Source organism: Cebus imitator, unplaced genomic scaffold (genome assembly GCF_001604975.1).
Source record: "Cebus imitator isolate Cc_AM_T3 unplaced genomic scaffold, Cebus_imitator-1.0 Scaffold42, whole genome shotgun sequence".
Lineage (NCBI taxonomy): Eukaryota > Metazoa > Chordata > Mammalia > Primates > Cebidae > Cebus > Cebus imitator.
In genome coordinates, this window is record NW_016107357.1 from 3,860,883 (window position 1) to 3,883,525 (window position 22,643).

General features: G+C 36.4%; 1 protein-coding gene across 11 annotated transcripts in view; it reads left to right on the top strand.

The window, feature by feature from the left end:
- Window positions 1-22,643, top strand: part of MARK1 (microtubule affinity regulating kinase 1) — a 127,118-nt gene that overhangs the window by 44,919 nt on the left and 59,556 nt on the right. For all 11 annotated transcript variants that reach the window (XM_017526335.2, XM_017526337.2, XM_017526336.2 and 8 more), the window contains exons 2-3: window positions 5,537-5,740; window positions 7,253-7,306. In XM_017526335.2, the coding sequence (XP_017381824.1) occupies window positions 5,537-5,740; window positions 7,253-7,306 (258 nt within the window). The remainder of the gene's footprint in view (window positions 1-5,536; window positions 5,741-7,252; window positions 7,307-22,643) is intronic.

Consider the following 22,643-nt stretch of genomic DNA (forward strand, 5'->3'; position numbering starts at 1 on the left):
TGTTGATGCTCTGTCGCCTAGGCTATAGTGCAGTGGCACAATCTCAGCTCACAGCATCTTCTGCCACCCAGGTTCAAGTGATTACCCTGCCTCAGCCTTCTGAGTAGCTGGGACTACAGGCACACACCATTACGCCTGGCTAATTTTTTCTGTATTGTAGTAAAGATGGTGTTTCATCATGTTGGCCAGGATGGTCTCGATCTCCCGACCTCGTGATCCACCTGCCTTGGCCTCCCAAAGTGCTGAGATTACAGGTGTGAGGCACCACACACAGCCCTACTTATTCTTTCTAACCATATTTTCCTCTATTTTAAAAAATGTATTTATAATATCTGCTTTAAAGTTCTTGCCTTCTAGGTCATCTTTGGGTCTGTTTCTGTTGACCATTGTTTCTCTTGACAATGAATCATATTTGTTCCTTCATGTGTCTAGTAAGTTTTACTTATATACTGGACATATTTATTGATACTCTGCAGAGACTCTGAATTTAATTATTTTCTGAAGTGTTGATTTTTGCTTTAGCAGACAGTTAATTTGGTTCAACTCAAACTTCAAATTCAGCCTCCCTTGTGGAGGGCAACAGGTCAAGTATCTACTTTACTAACTTACACTTCTAACCATCTTGTTTTAATATGTTCCTTGGAGGTTCGCTTGCTTATACATAGTTTGGGACTTAGCAAAACACCTGTAATTAATATACAGATTTCATTTTTCTTCTCCATGACTTCATTTTTTCCCAAGGTTTCCTCTCTTACGTTCCAGCCATTTTGTTAGCTCCCAAACCTATCCTCAGACTCCTTTAGCTGATAAAATGGTTTTTATCTGCCTGAATTTAAGTCACATGGAGCTAGGTAGGCCAGAATTTGCCCCCAGCTAGAAACTATAACAACCCAAATTTTACACTGAAATTTTTCTTCATTCAAGGATCAACTCCCCTTTAGACTTTGCCTACTTTTATGTGGCTCTTGAGAGCCTTCAAACAATTGTTTTTAATATTTTGTCTACAGATTATATTTTTTTGTCTGCTGATAGGTTTAGCTAGATACAAGCTATTTATTCTTTGTTGGAAGCAGAACTTCCCTACTCCTTTAATAAAATGACTTTGAGAAATGAAAGTTTGGTTATTGTTTCTAAATTGTGATCACCTATATTGGTGCTAATATCACTTGGCCATAGGGTGGCGTGGTATACAAAAATAGCATATTCCAAAGTCCTGAGAGCAGTGTTGTGACAGCCTACCTTCAGGTCTAATATGTGGTCCAACTTTTCAGGAGCATTTGAATATTCAGTCACCAAGCAAATTTATAGCTAGTGAGTAGAAGAACATCATTTCAGTCAGTATTAAAGGCAGGGAAAATTCTCTTATTACTCAGGAATTTGAGTCTGGTGCTTCATGGGATGCAGCATTGAAGAACTAATGAAATCATTATCTCTGATTACTTTGACTACACTGCACACTCAGGGCAAGCTTTAGGGTCACATTGCCACTGTTATAGAAAGAATGAAGGAATTCACGGTCTACTGGATTAAGGGGAAAACTTGAAGAAAGAAAGACAGGATTTGAACTTGTGTTTTCGGTTAAAGGTAGAAATTAAAACTCATAGACATGCTATAATTGAGCTAACATAATTTCTTCTATCTAACAGCGTTAGGGTTGAGGTAGTTCTAAATTAAATTCACTGTTCAATCTAGCATGAGCTGAATTCATGTTCTTGCCACATTTTCTATTTGAGAATTAAGCTGTAGATCAGGAAAGAGTGAGAACAGCTATCCCAAACTGTACTTCAAAGAGTGCTTCCAAGGAAAGGTTGTCTCCTACGTGATGCTGAAGCAATCCTAACGAAAGATATACTTTTTTGAAAATATTTGTTTTGGTGGACATCTTATAATCAGAATGTATAGTATAAAATATATGCTGTATATTCTGATTTTTTATTTAAGACATATGAATGTATTGTGTATAAATGATCATGTTTAATGTTGAGAGCTAGGAGATCTTAAAAAAAAAATCATTGAGAAACAATTTAAACCTGTATCCCAAAATGTGACATGTTACACCAGGGGTTGACCAACTACAGCCTATAGGCCCATGGGTATGATTTCTCAAGAATCTTTTGCCGATCTCTATGTTACACCATACTTGGTGATGGGGATGCAAAATAAAGATTCTGACCCCATACAGTTTACAATCAAAGGTTTCTCCTTAGGGAATTGACCATATATTGCTCCTTTCTCTCCCTTTCTCTCTCCATCCCTCCATCCCTCCCTCTCTCCCTCCCTCATCTTTCTTTCCAGATGCTGCTAAAATTTAAACATGTCTGATAAGAATCTTCTAATTGTTCATAAGTTTTTTCCCTATCTTTTCCCTTATGTTTACCTTTTAATTTAAAAATAGTGGTAGCATTACATATGTACTGACATTGCTATGTAACAAATCATCCCAACCTCAGTGGCTTAAACCAAGAACCACTCATCATTTCTCATGAGTTGGAGTCAGCTGGGGGCCAGTTGATTAAATCTTGGCTTAACTGGGAGTGACTCTGCTCCATGTATTTCTTATCATCCTTCTGGTATCAACCTTGGACAAGTACTTCTAGTGATGGCAGAAGTAAGTGGAGACACAGGAAGACCTCTTGAAGTCTAGCTTGGGACTTGCATACCATCATTTCTAACTCATTCTATTGACCAAAATAATAACAATAATGTGACTGAACCCAAAGGATGGGAAAATACGCCTCCCTCAGTGGGAGGGTCCTGGAAAACTTACATGGCAAAGGGTATGAAAATTTGGGGTTAATAATACAGTCCGTCAAAATGTGGTGTTGTATCAGCATATAGCCTACAACCAGCATTAGGAGCTGAGTTACAACGCAAGTATTTTAATGCATAGCTTTTATATGCATCAAAGATCTGGACAGCATGGACGCATTCCTCAGAAGTCATTTTCTAAGGGTACTAGGTGTATAAGGACCCTAAATCCCTTCAGTTTCGTTAGTATATATCAAAAGCCTTCTTTGTGCCTAATACTATATTAAGTTATGGGGCTTTAGGAACTGTAAATCAGCAGTAAACACAGATCACGGATAAATAATTAGGTGGTGTGAGAGTTCTAATAGTTGAAGCATATATTGGGTATACAGGTAGTAACAGAAAAGAGGAATAATCATCTCTGTGAAAAGACATAGAAAGCTTTGTGGAGGAGATACACATATTTAATCTTAAAAGATGAATGGCTGGATGCGGTGGCTCATGCCTGTATCTCAGCGCTTTGCGAAGCTGAGGTGGAAGGATTGCTTGAGCCCAGGAGTTTGAGACTAGTTCGGCCAACATGGTGAGACTCCATCTCTCCAAAAAAAAAAAAAAAAAAATTAAAAAAGGTAGCCAGGGGTAGCAGTGCACGCTTGCAGTCCTAGCTACTGAAGAGGCTGAAGTGATCATGCCACTGCACTCCAGCCTGGGTGACAGAGCAAGACCCTGTCTCAAAAAAAAAAAAAAAAACATCTTAAAGGTTGGAGAAGTCAGCATTCCCTGAAGAACAAGTTCAGGTAAAGAAGCACTAGTTGTAGGAAATATAATGGCAGTCTGTTAACTCTTAGAAATTAAGTACTATAATTAAAATATCTTGTTTCTACCGAGATAATAGAAAAGTCTCCAAGAGCCAGTGAGTAACTTTATATTTTACTCCTTTTTACATCATTTTCATTGCAGTTCTCAAATATTGGCATGCATCAGAATCACCTGGAGAACTTGTTGAAACATGGATTGCTGGACCCTACCCCCAGAGTTTCATATTCAGTAGGTCTGTAACAAGACCAGAAAATTTGCATTTTGAACAAGTTCTCAGATAATTCTGATGGTGTTGGTCCAAGGATAACACTGTGAAAACTATCGCTTTATGTATCTGGTAACCTGTAATGTGTTGAGTATATAAAGATGAAAAGAAAGCATCTCTGCCCTAAAATTGTTTATAATAGGGTGGTGGGAGACAGACAAGTAAATGTATAATGATAGTACAATGGAAAGCATACTGTGATACGTGGAAGTACAGGTTGCAGTGAGAGTACACCAAAGCATCATGTAACTCAGAATGAGGCCAGAGGCTGCAGGCATGGATAAGACCCAGCAAAAACCCTTAATCCTAAGCTGAGTTTTTAAAAATTGTCATAAAATTAAAAAGTAGTAACAAATAAAAAAATGACTTTGAATCATGCTTTGCATGAGATTGGTAAATGGATTCCTCTTTAATGGATTGCCTTTAAAGATCACAATTCTTTAGGAAGCTGTTGCTTGTATAGGTGGGACAACATAACTGAATTAGTCATTTTCCAGTCAAAAGGTATCCTTTCCTTTGTTATTTGCTTGACTCCTCTTCAACAATTTTTTAAGAAGCTAGAGAAAGATGTTTATCATGTGTGATTCAACATTTTCACAAAAACTGCTAGAAATTTTATGTATGTCAAAATGCAGACAAAACTAGACAAGAACAGGAATAATCACAACTGGTGAAACAGAGCTGGTTAGGCAGCTTCACCTGGGAATTTAGGTGCTGAGTCCATAGGTGAACAGGATCAGCTATCCATTGCAATTGTAGGTTAGTGTGAGATCACGAGACAAAGTGGCATCTTTGCCTCAAGAACAGCACTGATGCAATGGATAGGTTATGGACCTAGGCAGGACTATAGATAGCTTTCACTTGGACATAATAAGCTGGGTGAGGGGGTTAGGCAGGAATTAATTACAGGTATACTTGAGGCAGGCTGCTGATTGGTCAGTTCTTTGAGTTATATGCCCAGCACATGGAAGCAAGAACATGACAAATGGCTGGGCTAGTTTGGAGAAAGAGATTTACACTCATGAGGTTGCCTTGGCAATAAAAACATTCTGCCTTTTAAATGAAGCAGCCCTGAACTATACTGTCGTCACAACCTAAAGAGATAACATCTTTGTAGGAATAATGGTTTGTGAGGCTTCTGGCTATTTATTTACAGTTTTAAATCAAAAGCATATACCTAAAACCATGTAGAATATTTTATTTTTTTGAGTTGGAGTCCCACTCTGTCACCCAGGCTGGAGTACACTGATGTGATCTTGGTTTACTGCAACTTCCGCCTCACAGGTTCAAGCAGCGATTCTCCTGCCTCAGCTTCCCGAGTAACTGGAATGACAGACATGTGCCACGACAACCAGCTAATTTTTGTGTTTTTAGTAGAGACGGGGTTTCACTGTATTGGCCAGGCTGGTCTCGAACTCCTGACCTCAAGTGGTCAGCCTGCCTTGGCCTCCCAAAGTGTTGGGATTACAGGCGTGAGCCACCACACCTGGCCTGAATATTTCATTTTAAACAATAATACTCTGCCTGGTAAAGGGAGCTGAATTCCAGAAGAAATTATAAATAGAACGCTCAAACTTTAAAAGGATGTAGTACAATATATTTTTATTGAAGATAAATTGGTAATGATAATTATTTGTACTCTTTTTACTTGTCCTTTTATAATATAATTTAATTAACAATGAAATCTTGTAAACTTTTTCTTAGCATACATCTGTGGATGGATATACTGAACCACACATCCAGCCTACCAAGTCAAGTAGCAGACAGAACATACCCCGGTGTAGAAACTCCATTACGTCAGCAACAGATGAACAGCCTCACATTGGAAATTACCGTTTACAAAAAACAATAGGGAAGGGAAATTTTGCCAAAGTGAAATTGGCAAGACACGTTCTAACTGGTAGAGAGGTAAGTTTGCACAGTGCCTTTTAATATCTGCCTGGACCTCTCTGGAGTCTTGTTAAAGCTTCCTTGTAGCTCATGTTTGGGAGTAAATGACAGTTTCAATAGGGTAAACACTGGGATGTATGTGAATGGAACATTAATAGGTAGAGGTTTATCATGGCATAAAAGTTGACCTTTTAATGTTTAGAAAAGAATCATTCCTACATATTATTATCTCTTATAAATCAGTTGTGCTGTGGATGAGCTTTCCTCAGATTCTGACCTTCATTATATGATTTCTGTGAACATTTCTGATTGCCATTGCTGCCCAACCCCCAGAACAAAAGTTCTTAATGCTTGAGATAAGTTAGGTATAAATATGTAGAAAGTCACCTACTAATTTGTATTTGTTTAGAGACTACATTGAACAAGTTATTTCTATACAGGTGATTTTCTCAGGTAATAAGATAATTATAGTTCTAAAATCTCATGTGTTTTAAGTTACATGTATTTATATAGTAAGAATTTCTATATTTATACATATGTGCATTGTGTATATGTGTCTGTCTGCTAGGGTTAAAGACTTTATTTGAATAAACACATAACATTTGTGTTGTTTAACGTTTACTAGATCTGATTAGGATATTATTTTTAAAAATCTTAATCAGGCCCAATGCAATGGCTCATGCCTGCAGTCCCAGCACTTTGGGAGGCTGAGGTGAACATAATTGCTTGAGGCCAGGAGTTCAAGACCAGCCTGGGCAACATGGTAAAACTCCGGCTCTACAAAAAATACAAAAATTAGCTGGGTGTGGTGGTGTCCCAGCTATTTGGGAGGCTGAGGTGGGAGGATCACTTGAGCCCAGGAGGTCGAGGCTGCAGTGAACTGTGATAGCACCACTGCACTCCAGCCTTGGCAATAGAGTGAGATACTGTCTCAAAAACAACAACAACAAGCAAACAAACCTCAAGGAAAATATTTTTATTAAGTTTTCACTTTGCTCTGTATATAATATCATTGTCATTTCCCATTGAATTTGATTCTTTCTGTCTATTCTGACCCCAGGAGCCAGAGACAGGCTATACTGGGTAGAGCCTTAGATATTCAAATCCATTTTGTCAGTTTGCTTTAAGTAAGCTTGGGTATCCAGTCTCTCTAACAACATAATCGTTTTTATTCACATAATATTTAACTTACTGTAAGTTTACAAGCCACTTCCCCCTATAATTGTTGGTTATCAAGATCATGAGTAAAAGGTTAAGATACAGGATGATTTTTACTCTAAAGGAGGAAACTTAGAAGAAATAACAAAGCTTTAATTTCATTGGCTCAGGATCAAAAGGTTAAAGACTTGTGTCAATGGAGTATATTCTCAGACTGCCAAATTATCAAAACATTACTATCTAATTATGTGAGCACTCAAAAAGAGCTAAATTATATCTAGTTAGAAATGAAACAAAAGTTCTTTTTTTTTGTAAGTTTTATTCATTAAAATGTGCATTTTTCAAATAGAGTTTAATGATTCTTTTTTTTAGGTTGCTGTGAAAATAATAGACAAAACTCAGCTAAATCCTACCAGTCTACAAAAGGTATTTAATTAATTTAATAATAAGTAATTAGAATGTGACTTTATCATTAATATATGATGTTCTGTAAAATTAGTCATCTTAAATTTTCTATTAGGTACAATCCTACATTTCATCAATATATGAAGAAAAGACATGATATAAAATGTAATGTTTATGACTTACCAAGTAGTTGCTTGAAAACTGTCTGCTACTTAAATACATGTACCATATGAAAGGAATTTATCTATTCTATTCAATGGAATACAACCTTGTAAGCATTTGAAATATTCAAATATTTTGAATTATTTTCAAGCATTCAGAATTGACCTCTGAAAATTAGACTTTATTAAATGAATAATCCTTTTACTGATAGTATCTGATTTCTTAACTGTTATATAAAATGGTGGCCTAAGTCATTTAAACTTTTCTGAGTTTTCAGATAAAGCCCAGAGTCCTTGCTGGTAAGCTTCTTAATTATCTAGTTAAAAGTTAATATTGTTCATAGTCACGTTTCCTTTTATTGCTTCATTTGCTGGTCTTCCTTCTTCCACAAGAACTACTAGTCTTTCAGATAGCTCACAGTAAAAAATAAGAATGTTTCATTAAAGGATGAAAATATGAAAGAGCATAGAAAAGAAAGCAGTTAGGATGGGGATTGTCTTAGCAAGCCATTGCTGTTCATGTTACTTAATTAATTACTCAAATGAGAAAATTTTCTCAAATGAATATTTTACTACTTTAAAAATGATGCAAATGTTTTAACACTTATGCCATATATAATAAATTTGTATAGAGTGAGAGAATATACATTGTAACTTATATTAGAATATAATGGGACCATTGTCACATTTGTAAATATGACACAAATGACTTTGACTTCCTAAAACAGAAAGAATCGTATAAGAAATTGTTAGTAAGCTGTGTTTACACCTGCTATAATTGTAGCATTAAATTAAAAATTTAGGTTTGTGATATCCAAACTTCTCATTTGGCTCAGTGCCAGATTTGTTCTTAGCAATCTGCCTTTGTACTTACTGGAAATTCTTTTTAAAATTTGACAACCAGTATAACTTTTCATAATACTGATATTTCTGCTCAGTGAGAGCATGAAAGCTTTGCTGGATTCTTCTTTTTCTGTGAATGTGAAATAATGTATTATGGATCTCTTCTGGGAGAAAGTCTCTTCTTCTAGCACCAATCTCTTTGGTAACCATGATACATTTGTGTAAGTGACAAAAAGGCATCCTCCCTGAACCAATTAACTATGCAAAGATGCTGTATTTTACTGGGCTGGAACCACAATGGGACATATCTTTGCCCGCCCCTGTGCTAGGAACCCATTTAAAATGCACAGGCTGTGTAATTTTACACAGTGTCCCTGTTCATGGCCCATCTAGCTTTTCCACTTTTCCTGGATTTAGCTGTGGATTATTCTGGCAAATTGAGTGATTTTAAGTGATATCTAGAACTACTCAGGCCTGTTGTGCTAGCTGGAATACACAGTAATGTGACCCCTACTCTGTCTTACCCAAGGTTGTATAAACAAAGTGGTACATACTGAAATATGTGAACATGAAACTGAATGTTGCTTTATTTATCTGAATAACTAAAACATGTAATTGTTGATGTGAGTAATTTCTGTTATAAAATCTACTAATCTTGTTGATAAAGTATTGCTTTTCCAAATAAGCGTATAAAAAATGATACAATTTGGTTCTCTTTACCTTGTGAAAATAAAAATAAAGATGAAGACTCACTAAATGTAACCAGTAAGCTGTGTATGTGTGATTGTTTTTTTAAATAATTTACATGTATGGTCATAGATTTGCTTTCTGTTAAAAGTTCTGAAAAAAAATAACAAGGCTTTATTAATTATCATGTATTTAGAACATTCAGCATTTGACCTTTCCATTTAGTTGGTAGTATCTCCCAGTCATTCAGACTTAAAAAATAAGTAATGGAATATAAAACAATCAATTTTTCCCTACCATCAAAAAAAATAGTAAAATTTGCTTCCATGTCTTAGGTATGCTCATTAAAAGACAGGTAATTACCACACATTTATATGAAATAAGGATTCATTGTAATCTCACTTCTAGAAGTGTTTGGCTAAATTTGTTCTGGTTTGATCTGAATTTAAGCTGATCCCTCTCCTCTTCTGTGTATAAGATATTTATAGGAATTATAGCCTTCGTTTGCAAGCATCAGTGATAGATAAAAGAATCTAAACAGTTGGTATACCAACTGCTTAAAACTACCAAAATACACTTCTTAAAAGTGGTTTTTTAGAATTGTTAAGGACCTTTGGCTTCAATGTTGTTCCCATAGTATGCTCATATTATTTATGTTAAATATTTTAAATTAATGGAATCCAATTTAATGAGTTTTCATAGTTAAAAAGTATTTAAGGTAGATGCTAGTTTTAGTTCTTCCTCTTCAAAGCATGAGTCCTACCTCATATAGTAATGAATTTTATAAAAGTGTCCATGAACCATACTAGTAATTCCTGGGGTTCTTTTTTTTTTTTTTTTTGAGACGAAGTCTTGCTCTGTCACCCAGGCTGGGTGCAGTGGCTCGATCTTGACTCACTGCACCCTCCGCTCCCTGGGTTCAAGCGATTCTTCTGCCTCAACTTCCTGAGTAATTGGGACTCACAGGTACAGGCCACCACACCCGGCTAATTTTTTTTTTTGTATTTTTAGTAGAAACGGGGTTTCACCATGTTGGCCAGCATGATTTTGATCTACTGACCTTTTGATCCACCCACCTGGGTCTCCCAAAATGCTCAGATTACAGACATGAGCCGCTGTGCCTGGCCTCCTGGGGTTCTTTTAAGCAGCCTCCTAATGTTGAAGGAAAAGCAAAACAATGAAACAGTATTTTTCATTGTTCATAAATTTGAAATGTTGTAAGGTTATCATTTTCTCAGAAATATCACTAGTTTTGAAACTCAGACACATCAATTCAATTTATGGAAAGATGACAAACTTTGTGTCAGTCTATCTCAGCTTATAGTCACCAGGGTGCAGTTTATCTCTGCTAACATTTTTGTATCTTCTGTGTATTGTTTATTAATTTACATTTTCTATTGTTTTACTGTGTTACATTATGTTCCAAATTCACAAAAGTGGTTAAGTGGTTCAGAAGTGATTTCCTAAGTAGTAAAATCTGTAATGAAAAGAAAAACAAGACTTAGTACAACTCAGAATATGTCATTAGATAAAAGATGACTGCTGCATTAAAGTTATGTGGAATGTGAATCCCTTGTTATGACAGTGATTTTACACAAACAGGAAGAAGTTAAAAAATTTAAATAATTGAATCCTGACAAATAGACTTTATTAAATGAATAATCAATTTACCACTCATGACTGGTCTGTTATCTGTTATATAAAATGTTGTCAAATGGTGGCCTAAGCCATTTAAACTTTAGTGAGCTTTCGAATAAAGGCCAAAGACCTCTCCAGAACATCTGCAAAATAATCTTTGTCATGTTGAATAATTTGGTAACTAAAGGTAGAGAGGAGAACAGAACCATGGGAGCAATATTCAGAATTCAATATGTTTTAGCAAATTATCAAAACCAAACTTGTAAAACCAATCACAAAATTATTGAAAAATATTCCTATCAAGGAGAGAGCAGAAGTTCTTTGGAAATAATCCTTAAACAAATGCCGCTTTTGGATATATGTTGAAATATCAGCTCCTCTCACTTATACATGCTATATAGCCTATTTCACTTTATAGCTGAACAGAATCACTTATCTGCTGAGTACTTCTTTCATACAGTTCTTGTCACATGTGTGTGGATCAATTTAAGGAACAATTTGGCCAATTCTTACATGGGCTAACAAAAGCCTAAATGGTAAGAGAATACTTATTTTGTGAAATGGTATGTAGACTGCATAAGTTATCTTTTAATCAGTAATGATGAAATACTTCTAGAGCTTTTTTGAGGTTAGTTAAAGGTAGGGATAATTCTGCAAGGAATGATACTGCCATGTGAATAAATTAAAATTATGCCTAAAACCAAGTTACTCACTGTTTCATTCTCCATGAAATTCGTGGTCAGCAACATATTTCTAATTTTGATTTGGTTTTGGACAAAATACTGAAAACAGGGTTTAACATAAAATCATATGAAGAATTGGTGGGAAGTATACTTTTCACACTGAAATATTAGGATTTTGAGGGAAAAGCTGTTTAAACAAGTTTTTTAAAGGTGATGCCAGTAATATCGATATTTAGCTAAAATATCAACAGTTTAAATGTTGAGGATGTGATCACCAGATTTGTTGAGAAGAACAAACGCAGTTTACTGACCAAAAATCTGACTTTTCTAAGCCTTGTTAGCCCTATTTAATTACTGGAGAAAGGACTCAATGACATATGATTAGGCATGTTTAACATACAGATGTGCATCCAGATATGAAAAATACCTTCCAGAGCAAGCATATCCAAAGAGTATATTAAAAATCTATTTGCTAATATCTCTCAAATTAGAACTTCCAGTCTTTCACATTTTGAGTGTAATAAGCCCAACAACCTAGAATTTGACAGCCATACATAATCTTCAGGGAGACACATCTCTTTAAGATTAGATTCAGTAATCACTCTGAATGTCTTGAGAATTATCCAAAACATTACCTAATGCTTATTCATTTTCTAGTCAATCTATGATTGTGACTTGGGAATTTTCTTTTTAGTCTTGCTGATTTTATTTCTTATATCTCTTTTGAAAACGTCTGCTTTTATCTTTCTCCATCATGACCAGTTTAGACAAAGTCACTTTATCTTCTTCTAGCCTTCTAACTGTATCCCCTTTACATACATACATACACACACACACACACACACACACACAGAGAGAGAGAGAGAGAGAGAGAGAGAGAGAGAGAATTTAAAAAGTAATACATAGAGTTTAAAAGTCATCAAGGATGTAAAATATGTCTGTGAATATGCTATCCCTTTGTTTAAATTTTTAGATGGCATTTTATTGTTTGTAGTCCAAAATCAAATTCATTAACATAGTGTAAAGGTCCTACCTTCCTTTTTCACCCCATGGACCATGAATTCCCCATAGTTTCTCCTCACGCTCCTCATCCTGCAGCCTTAGTGATTTTCATCTGCTCCTATTTATGCTCTTTATTTCATCACCAGGCCCTTTCAACTTTCTCCCACCTTCTGGGTAAGGCTTATCTCCCCACTTCCCTTAATGAGTCCTTACTCATTCCTCCCATTTCAGCCTAGAGTCACTTCTTCAGGGAATCCTTTCCTATTCCCCTTAACAGTGTTAAAATCCACTTAACCTCCATAAAATCAAGCACTCATAACAAAGGATTGTTTATAAATAACACTTTTGTTTTTATTTGTTTTGGTTTTGGTAGTCATTTTGTTGATTTGTTTGTTGATGCTTTTTGTTTTTGATGTTTTGTTTTGATGCCTGTATTCTTCCTGTAACTCAAAAACCTCTATTCTAATTGCTTGGTTTTTAATAGCTGCAAAGCATCCATTTCTACATTCTCAAGAAGCTACTTAAGATATACTGAAGTCACAGTGGCAGAATTTTCTCTTGAGGGAAATGGAGGAGGCTAAGAGTCTTTAAATCACCTATGAAGTTTAGACTAACCATCTGGCTGTTTTAAAAGTCATAGTCTTATTTAGTTATTTTAAGAGTCATATTTTCATGTTTTTCTAAGCTTGGCAGTTTGTTGATATAATAAACTATTTTTAACTTTGGATGGGAACTTCAAAATGTCTTTCCCCATTTTAAAAAAGTTGCTTTCTCATGATATTTATTTTTTGCACAAAAATGTTTTGTTCTATTCTTTTTAAAGAAATAAAACATCACAGATATAGTTGAAGCCCCATGTTTCTTGGTTCCAGTCTGGTCTTTTCCTACCTAGAGATAGCTACTATTCTGAAATTTGGTCTTTCTTATTCCCATTCAAATTTTTAAAAACTTTTTTTTTTTTAACATATGATTGTTTGTACTTAAAATACAGTATATTAGTTATTTTAAAATTTCCTGTCATTCTGTAATGTGATTTTTTCATTTAACATTGTCTTATGGTTTATTCATGCTAGCAATATAGTCTTATTTATTTTGAGATGGAGTTTCACGCTTGTTGCCCAGACAGGAGTGCAATGGCATGAGCTTGACTCACTGCAACCTCCGCCTCCCAGGTTCAGGTGATTCTCAGCCTCCCGAGTAGCTGGGATTACAGGCGCCTGCCACCACACCCAACTAATATGTTGCATGTTTAGTAGAGGTGGGGTTTCACCATGTGGGCTAGGCTGATCTTGAACTCCTGACCTCAGGTAGTCCATTTACCTTGGCTTCCCAATGTGCTGGGATTACGAGTATGAGCCACTGTGCTCCGCCTTGTTCATTTATTTTTCACTACTATTGTTGGATCCCATTGTATGAATATACCATGTATGGCTTATCCATTTTCTTCTTAATATACTACCTCTACTTATTTTCCTCTTAGTGGATTTTATTAACTATTTATTTTTACTGTACAGGTAATGAATGGCTGTTATTGTGTATATCTTTTTGAGAAGATGTATAGAGGGATATCCCCAGTAGAACTGCTGGGTTGAAGGGCATGCATAGGCTCAGCTTTACTAGATAATGTCAAATTGCTCTCCGATGTAGTTGTACCAATTCTACTTAAGCCAACACTGTATGAGATTTACTGCTGCTCTGCATTCTTGTCAGCACTTTATGTTACCATGTTTAAAAATTTTTGCCAACCTTTATTGGTGTGAAGTTGTATCTAGTTTTAATTTTAATTTCCGTGATTTTTAATGAGATTGGCCATCTTTTCAAATGTAGTCTACTTTTAATATCTTCTTTCTGAAATTATTTAACTTCGTATCTCCAACAATTACTTTTACTGAGCACCAACTTATACCCAAAGCTGTGCAGGAACTTAGGAGAGATTAAGGTTATATGAAATTGGTACTAGTTCATAAGAAATTGTAAGATTTATAATCTCCTTTTAAGAATCTTACAGTCTACCTATGTGAAGACAAAACTTTGGGAAACTGACAGGCTATCATTTATAGAATATTTCCTTCTAATAAATAATTGTAAGTTATCAAGTTTATAAAGAAATACTGAATAATCATTTTACTGTTTTAGTTATAAATCATCTAATATATATTCAGATCTCATTCTGTGCTCCTATTTCATAGGAAGACCTTAAGAAGTTAGCTTAAATTGTTACAGTGCTGCTAGTAATAATTTTATAAAATACTTGACATCTCAATGAGATGTCTAAAAGCAAAAAAATGACATCATGATCCTAGAATTTAAAAAGCTGAAAGTTTAATCTTTAGGATTCTGTTAACATAGATAAAAACATATATATACATAATCCTTCAATACATGGCACTTCTGAGATAGTCTAGACAAGGACCTAGCAGTCTCTTGGAACTGCATGTCACCTGCAGGGTAAAACTGCACCCATACTTTACATTAATAGGCCAGTAAACTGCAAAAAATACTGATAGAATTTTTGTAAAGATTGCAATGAAGGCAAAGAAGGGTTCCTATCCCTCCTAAAACCCAAATCAAAGCAAAATCCTTGAAGGGTAAAGAAGGCTGTGTTGAAAGGCACAAGATCTGTATGCCAGCCTTCTACTAGCCCAGTTTACTGTGACTCTAAAGACAGCCTGGAGGAGCTCTCACAGGAAGAGTAAGCTCAAGCACTGCCTTTGTGAAGTTCCCAATGACCACGGTGTCCTCCATCTGCCTCAAGATCATGCAAACAATGCAGAAGACCCATGACACTGATGAGATGAAGGGCAACTTCATCAGACCAGTGAGCAGGTCCGTTGGAGAGAAGGCCATGTGCATTTGCCTGGCCCCTGACTATGACACTTTGGATGTAACTAGAATGACAATTGTCTAAGCCATGTCCAGTTGGCTAGTTTTAAAAATAACAGACTTTTTCATCATCACAAAAAGAGTACAAGCAGAGGAATGGAAGAGATAGGAAGGAAAAAAGCACAGTTGAGAAAAGGAAAATGCACATAATTGAGGCAAATATTGATGGACACTAACGGAGTTTGGCTAATCCTGACCTAAGCTCTAGCCAGCAAAGACGCAACTGAAGAGTAAATATCTCCAAAGAATTGAAGATTGTTTACTAACTTTAGTTATCTGGAACAAAGCCAAGAGCCAAGAAAGAAACAATAAAGGCCTCTGAACAACTAGAATAGCTGTGACATAGATGACACATCTCGGGCTTTCACTCCTGGCTTATTGCCCGAATTTAACACACAAATCTAGCAATGTCTGGCCTCAACTTCCAGCCCACCATAAACCTGAAACAGTAAGTTTGAAGGGGAATAGTAAACTCAGAGTTCTCTTACTAAATTTATATTTGCTAGCAACATTGTAACATGACAGTTTGAAAATGAGAAAGGAAAAGAACTGAAAATTAAAATCAAACTCAAATAGTAGCATGGCACTAATATTCTTAAAAATATCTTATTTTCCATACTTATACCTAGAGCATATGACACAGTAATTAACTTTTTAAAGAATAACTCTCTGTTTCAGAGCAAACTGATTTTCATGGTCTAAATGTCCACTCGGCTCTCTCTATTTACCCAAAGAAGTGATAAGATTGGTACCCTTGCTGGTGAGGATCTGCTCTGGGTTAAAAGATCACACATGTATATGTGGCTCTGCCTCTCCCTGTCTGTGCTTCCTTTTGCCTCATGCAGCTTATGCAGAAAACTCTGCCATTAGCTTCAGTCTCTTTCTTTCATGCAACCAACTGGAAAATAAAGAGTTAGGGGGTGAGGGGAGACCTGGAGAGGAAGAGATATCTTAGACCTTTGCTGAGCCCGTGTGGTACTTTTCAGGTGGCCAAAATTCTCTGTATTTGGAGGATTATCTTATTAGGCTACTAGTCCGGCCATCACAAAATACCACAGACTGGGTGACTTAAACAACAGACATTTTCTCACTTTTCTAGAGTCTGGAAATTGAAGATGAAGGCATAGGCAGGTTTGGTTTCTCCTGAGGTCTTTCTCCTTGGCCTGCACATGACCAGTTCATCCCTGATATTTCTTCTTCTTAGAGGGACACCAGTCATATTGGATTGGAACCCCACCCTTCTGACCTCATTTAACCTTAATTAGCTCCTTGAAGCCCCTGTCTCCAAGTACAGTCACATTGGGCATTAGGGATTCAACATAAGAATTCAGCAGGGACACAGTTCATTTCCTAACAGTTAGGGATCCAAATTCAGCTGACATTTCAAGTGCTTCTTCGGGAGGAGAGATGATTGATGGGGTAGGAATCTGGTATTCCATTATCCTTACTCAATATACCATGTAAAACATCCTAATACTCTTAACAACAACCATTCTTCCACAACTGCCTATTATTTTTAGTCAACACACACCCACACACGTCTTCTTGTTATAGCTGTGTTATTTTCTCTCTCCTTGTGCAAAACTGCTGAAGTAGAGGAAACTAAGGATTGAATAGTATACTCAACACATCTTTGAGATGTAGGAACCCAGTGACTGTGCATTGTTGTTTTAATTGGAATTAAAAATTCCAGTTAAAATTCTGATTAGAACTTTGGCTCTGTCTACAATTCTTTTTCTTGCTTCGTCTCCAGATGGAAGTGGAGTGGCCTTCTGTTTAGGTGCTGTTTTTGTTAGATGCCCCAGTTTTCACAAAATGGTTTTAATCTTATCCCTCAGCTCATTTCTGTTCTTTGTAGAATAGAATAACTATACTCCAGGTATCAGTCAGGGATTAAATTTATAAATTCATTGCAGTCAAAAGCCCAACTTATGATAATTAAATACACATCAACAACAAAAAACCACCCCAGTACTTTTGGAGGAATAGCTGAAGAATATGCTGCCTGCCTATTTCTTTAGATTAGTTGTCCTGAAACATGGAGCTGCCAGGAAACATCAGTGTTTCCGTTAGTTTTGAGATGTGTCCCAGCTGATTCTAAGATAAAACTACCAAATTTCATAAAAATTAACTGAAGTAAATTCAAGATTATTCATATAACAGTGTTGTCCTCAGTATTTTGTAATTTGATGTGCTTTTTCAAGACAAGAGAAAGAAGAGGAGTTAGAATTCAGAAACCAGCACGGCTTAGGTTGTAGCTTAATGGGCCACACTTCCTAGTACACAGGAGATTCTATGCCAATTAGAGAGTAAAGTAAAACCCCTCTTTCATAGTGCAATAAGGAACTGTTAATTGAAAAAAGCAGGTTAAAGTGAGGAATTAGTAAAAATTACATAAACATTTAGCACTTCAATTATACACACTCGTGTATATCCATTGATTAATCTTTTCATGTAGGGCCAAAGCTTTTTTTTTTTTTTTGAGTTTGGTTTTTTTTTTTTTTTTTTGAGTTTGGGTCTGTCGATTGTCATTCTGCTTTATTTAACTTGTACAGATCATACTCATAAATTCATAATACACTTCCTACTATTTCCAGTTTTGTTTTGTTTTAACTGAGAGAATTGAATGATACTCGGATAGCAGTCTGAGAGTAGAAGCCTAGATTTTATTTTAATCTTTTGCATTTATCTTGCTCACATCTAGTTGGACAGCAGTATCTAGTATTTCCAAAGTATTCAGTTTGGTTTGTTTTGTTAAACAACAGACATGTACTTCATTGGTTTATGTAAAAATTTGTGTTAGATATACTTTGAGGCAACCCCCGTGATTCCAGCCTTCTGGTGTTCACACTTTTGCATAATCCCTTCCCCTTGATTGTGAACAGAACCTATGACTTGCTTCTAACCAATGTGATAGAGAAAAGGTGATGGAATTTCACTCTTGTGATTATATTATATTATCTAAGACTGTCTTGCTAGCAGACTTGCTCTAGAGACTATACTTGCTGTCATGGGAAAATAAATGGCCATGTTGGAGAGGTCCACTTGGCAAAGACCTATGGACAGTCTCTAAGAGATAAGGGTGGCCCCTAGCTGACAGCCACCAAGAAGCCAGGGTCCTCAGTACTAACGACTGAAAAGAAATGAATTCTGCCAGTAACCTGGGTTAGCTCAGAAGTAGATTCTTCCCTAGTCATGTATACAGATAAGAACCATCCTGGACAGCACCTTGATTGCAGCTTTATGAGATCTGAGCAGAGCACCCATTTAAGTCATGCTTGGAATCCTGAGCCACAGAAACTTTGAGGCAACAAATGTGTGTTGTTTTTAAGTTGCTAGGGTATGGTACTTCATTACTCATAATAGAAACTAATAAACTACTTCCAGTTGAAACTGCAACTGGCAAACATGTTTGGGACCTAGATAACCTCTGGTAAGCATGATGCTCAACTTCTTGTAGTGTAAGGCTGCAGGGAGCACCACTAGCCAAGAGCATTATGGGTGCACAGATGTCACACACTGTGTGTTGCAGAGGGAACACAGAGCAAAGGTTGATCTGGCAGGTTAGTTAAGTAGACGCCAGTTACAAAGACTTCTGATACACTAAAGTGCTGAGCTGTGATTTTTTTTTAGTCATTTCCTACAGCTTAACAAATAAATAAAATTTTAACAAAAAGGCAAGAATAGATGAAGAAAGTACAAGTGGTCATTTATTTAGATATCATATATGAGTGTAGGAGAACAAGATTGATGTCAGGGACTTTTCTCTTAGAGGTACACAATAGTGATAACACAGATGAATTACAAATGAAACATAATAATGCTACTTACATTAATAACAAGTTCATAAACTTTAAAATCTGTATCTTATAGCAAAACCAAAATAAGTACTGTTTGCGTTTATTCTTTATAATACATTCTTGAAGTTTTGGGGGAAAAACTAAAAAAAACAATGTTCAATTTTTAAAATTACCTTAGGTACACTTAAGCATTTTTTCTTATAAAATGACTTTAAAATGTTTAAATGGCTGATTTTGCTACTCAGTGCTTATAAATAATTTTTTTGAAAGTCATCAAATAATAAGCTACTGTATTTGACTTGACTTTCTGAAAAAAATTACTTGGTTACATTAAAACCTAGAATAATCAGATTTGTGAATTTTTATTTTATAACAATATGTGAATCTTGTCTGCTAATGTTAATGTGTGAATTTCATCTGCTCATGTGCCACAGTAAGAAAAAAAAATAGGTTGAAATAAGAAGTCTGGGTCATCTGCAAATCTAACCCACAGAGCCCCACCCCTGCTGTCAGCCTGGGAGTCTCTGGCCAGTGGTCACCTGATGAGGTGCCCCTTGGTTTCTCCTTTGGGTTCTCAGGGAGGTTAATCGGGTGAGTTATGTAGGCAGAGAGGAGGCTCAGGTGGAGTCAGAAGCCAAGGTAAAAACCCCAAATGTGTTCTGAGGGGACTACCTGCCCAGACCAAGGGACCCCATGGAGCTCCATTTTTGCTGTCAGTCCTGGGTAGGCCCAGGCAGGGGTGGCATCCTTTCTTTGTCAGAGTGAGAAGCCCCCTCAGCCCTCACTCTGGATATTCACCCAGATTCCAGGCACAGTCCCTTCTGACCTGAGGGCATGCTACTCAGACCAAGGCCCACACCTCCCTGACACCCTTGAGGAGGAAGTAACGGAATATGACTTCTGGCTTCCTCTGCCCGGGACCTCCAAGACTGCCCATGGTAAGGACCCTTTCTTTGATGTGACAAACTAGAATCAACAACATATTTGATGAAGATTCTACACCTTCTGCTGTCTACAGGCATCTGGTATTATTGAGGATTGGAGCAGGCTTCTCAAAAATTGGCTTGAAAAGGCTTGAAAATGAACAACTCGATTAACATGTAGGTGAAAGATCTGAACAGACAACTCATCAAAAGAAATCATACAGATGGCAAATAAGCATATGAAAAGATATTCCATATCATATGTCATCAGAGAAATAATAATTAAAACAATAATGAGATACTGCTACATATCTGTTAGAATGGCGAAAGCCCAAAACACTGACAGCACCAAATGCTGGCAAGGTTGTGGAGCAACAGGAACTCTCATTTGTTGCTGGTGGAGATGCAAATGGTACAGCCACTTTGGAAGAGAGTTTGGCAGTTTCTTACAAAACCACACATATCTTACCATACCCTCCAGTAGTTGCACTCCTTGGCATTTACCCAAGGAAGCTGAAAAACTTATGTCCACACAGATACCTGCATATGGATGTTTATAGCAGCTTTAGTCACAAAGGTCAAAACTTGGAAGCAACCAAGATGTCTTTCAGTAGGTGAATGGATGAATAACCTATGGTACATCCAGACAGAATATAATTTAGCACTAAAAGGAAAGGAGCTATCAAGCTATGAAAAGACTTGAAGGAACCTTAAATGCATATTACGAAGTGAAAGGAGCCAATCTGAAAAGGCTACATGCTGTATGATTTCAAGTATATGACCTTCTGGAAAAGGCAAAACTGGAGACAATAAAAGATAATGGTTGTCAGAGGTTAGAGAAAAGGGAGGGATGAATAGGTAAAACACATGATTTTCACAGCAGTATTAGTATTAGTCTGTGTAATACCAAAATGATGGGCATATGTCTAAACCCATAGAATGTATGGTAGTAGCAAGAGTGAACTGTAATGTAAACTGTGAACTTCCAGTGGTAATGATGTGTCAATGTAGGTTCATTGATTATAACAAATGTACCTATGGGTTTGGGATGCTGATGGTGGGGGAGCCTCTGCACATGTGGGGACAGGGAGTATATGGAAACTCTTTGTACCTCCTGCTCAATTTTTCTGTGAACCTAAAACTGCTATAAAAATAAAAGTCTATTATGTGCATGTGTATTATAGATATGTATATATATATATGTGTATATATGTATATAAAATGTCTTCTGATGCTACTTTCTTTGACTCTTCCTGGTTCACATACCTGAGTAAAGCAATTTGGTCAATGAATGCAGTGTCCCTCTGTGGGTCAGATGCTCAGTTTTGACAAGCAGTCAGTAGCATGCTAATAGCTAATAGCTTTTTAAAACCTGTTAGCCCAGTTTGGGAGGCAAAGAGTCCAAAACTCTGAGGAATGCTTCTGGGTAAAGCTTGACTCCTATTGTCCAAAGCTCTAAATAGCAAAATCATCAGTTACAGTGACTTGGAGCTTAAAGGGGTCATTAGTTGGGACTGTGGAGCATAAAGGTAGAGCAGGTGAGGCTCAGAGTAGGCACTTGAGAGTCATGAGATAGGGCTGGAGAAGTCAATAGGATCTTCCAGAGTCTGATAGCCTGTGTTCAAGATAGGGGTTTTGTTCTAATGGCATTGAGAAACCACCAGTCGATGTTAAGTAGTAGGTAATAGATTGGAGGGTGGGAGGATAAAAAGATGTGTGGATAACGGCATAGAGGATGGGAGGATAGAAGAGTCAGAATGGGGGTACTGAGACCAGTAGAATTCAGTGTGACAATGGTGTATGGATGGGTAGACATTGATGGGTTTGAGATAAATTGTGGAGGTAGAGTAAAAATATCTTAGTGATGCATCTGATTTAGAAATTTTGTGAGTGTTAAGGATAATCCTAAAGTTTCAGTCATTAGGGTGCTCGAGATATATATGGAGCTGGAGAAAACCAATATCAAATTTGGTGTGAGAAATCAAGTATTGGGTTTGAATTTCTGTGAGACAGCCAAGTGAAATATCGAGTAGGTATATATGGATTTGATATAAATGTTGGGATGAGAAAGTTAAATTTAGGAGTCAGCAACAAATTGATGATATACGAGGCCATGATAACTCATTAGAAGAAACATGTAGAGTGAGAAGATAAAGGGGTCTAAGGCTGAATCTTGAGGAGCTCCATGTTTAAAGGTTGTGTAGAGGGGGAGAGGATTTAGCAAAAAGACTGAGAGGGCCCGTTTAGGCAGGAGGAAGATGTGTTGTCAAAGCCAGAGCAGGAGATGATCTCAGGTGTACTGAAGACTGGGAGTACTGAGGTTAACTTGCATGTTCTTTGTCCTAAATTTGAAATGAGAATGTGTTTCACAGTTACAGAAAGTACTTGTCTTGAACATTAATGAATCTGTCTTAATATTTTATTTACTGATATGTAACTTTTAATTATTAAAGCTATAAGTATCATGGACTTTATAAAAATTTATTTGTATGAACATACATATATGCACACATACAGACTCCCTAGGTTTTGTCTAGGAATTATTGAGAATAGCTAGGGAAAGCAAGCTTTTTTGTAGCAGTTAAGCTGTAAGTCATTTTGTTTTAATTAGGGTAAATGTTTATTGATGCATTTTTGCACATTATATTTCTTTCCTTAAATTGTAGTAAAATATGCCTAACAAAATTTACCATTTTAACCTTTTTTTTTCTTTTCTTTTTCTTTTTTTTTTTTTTTTT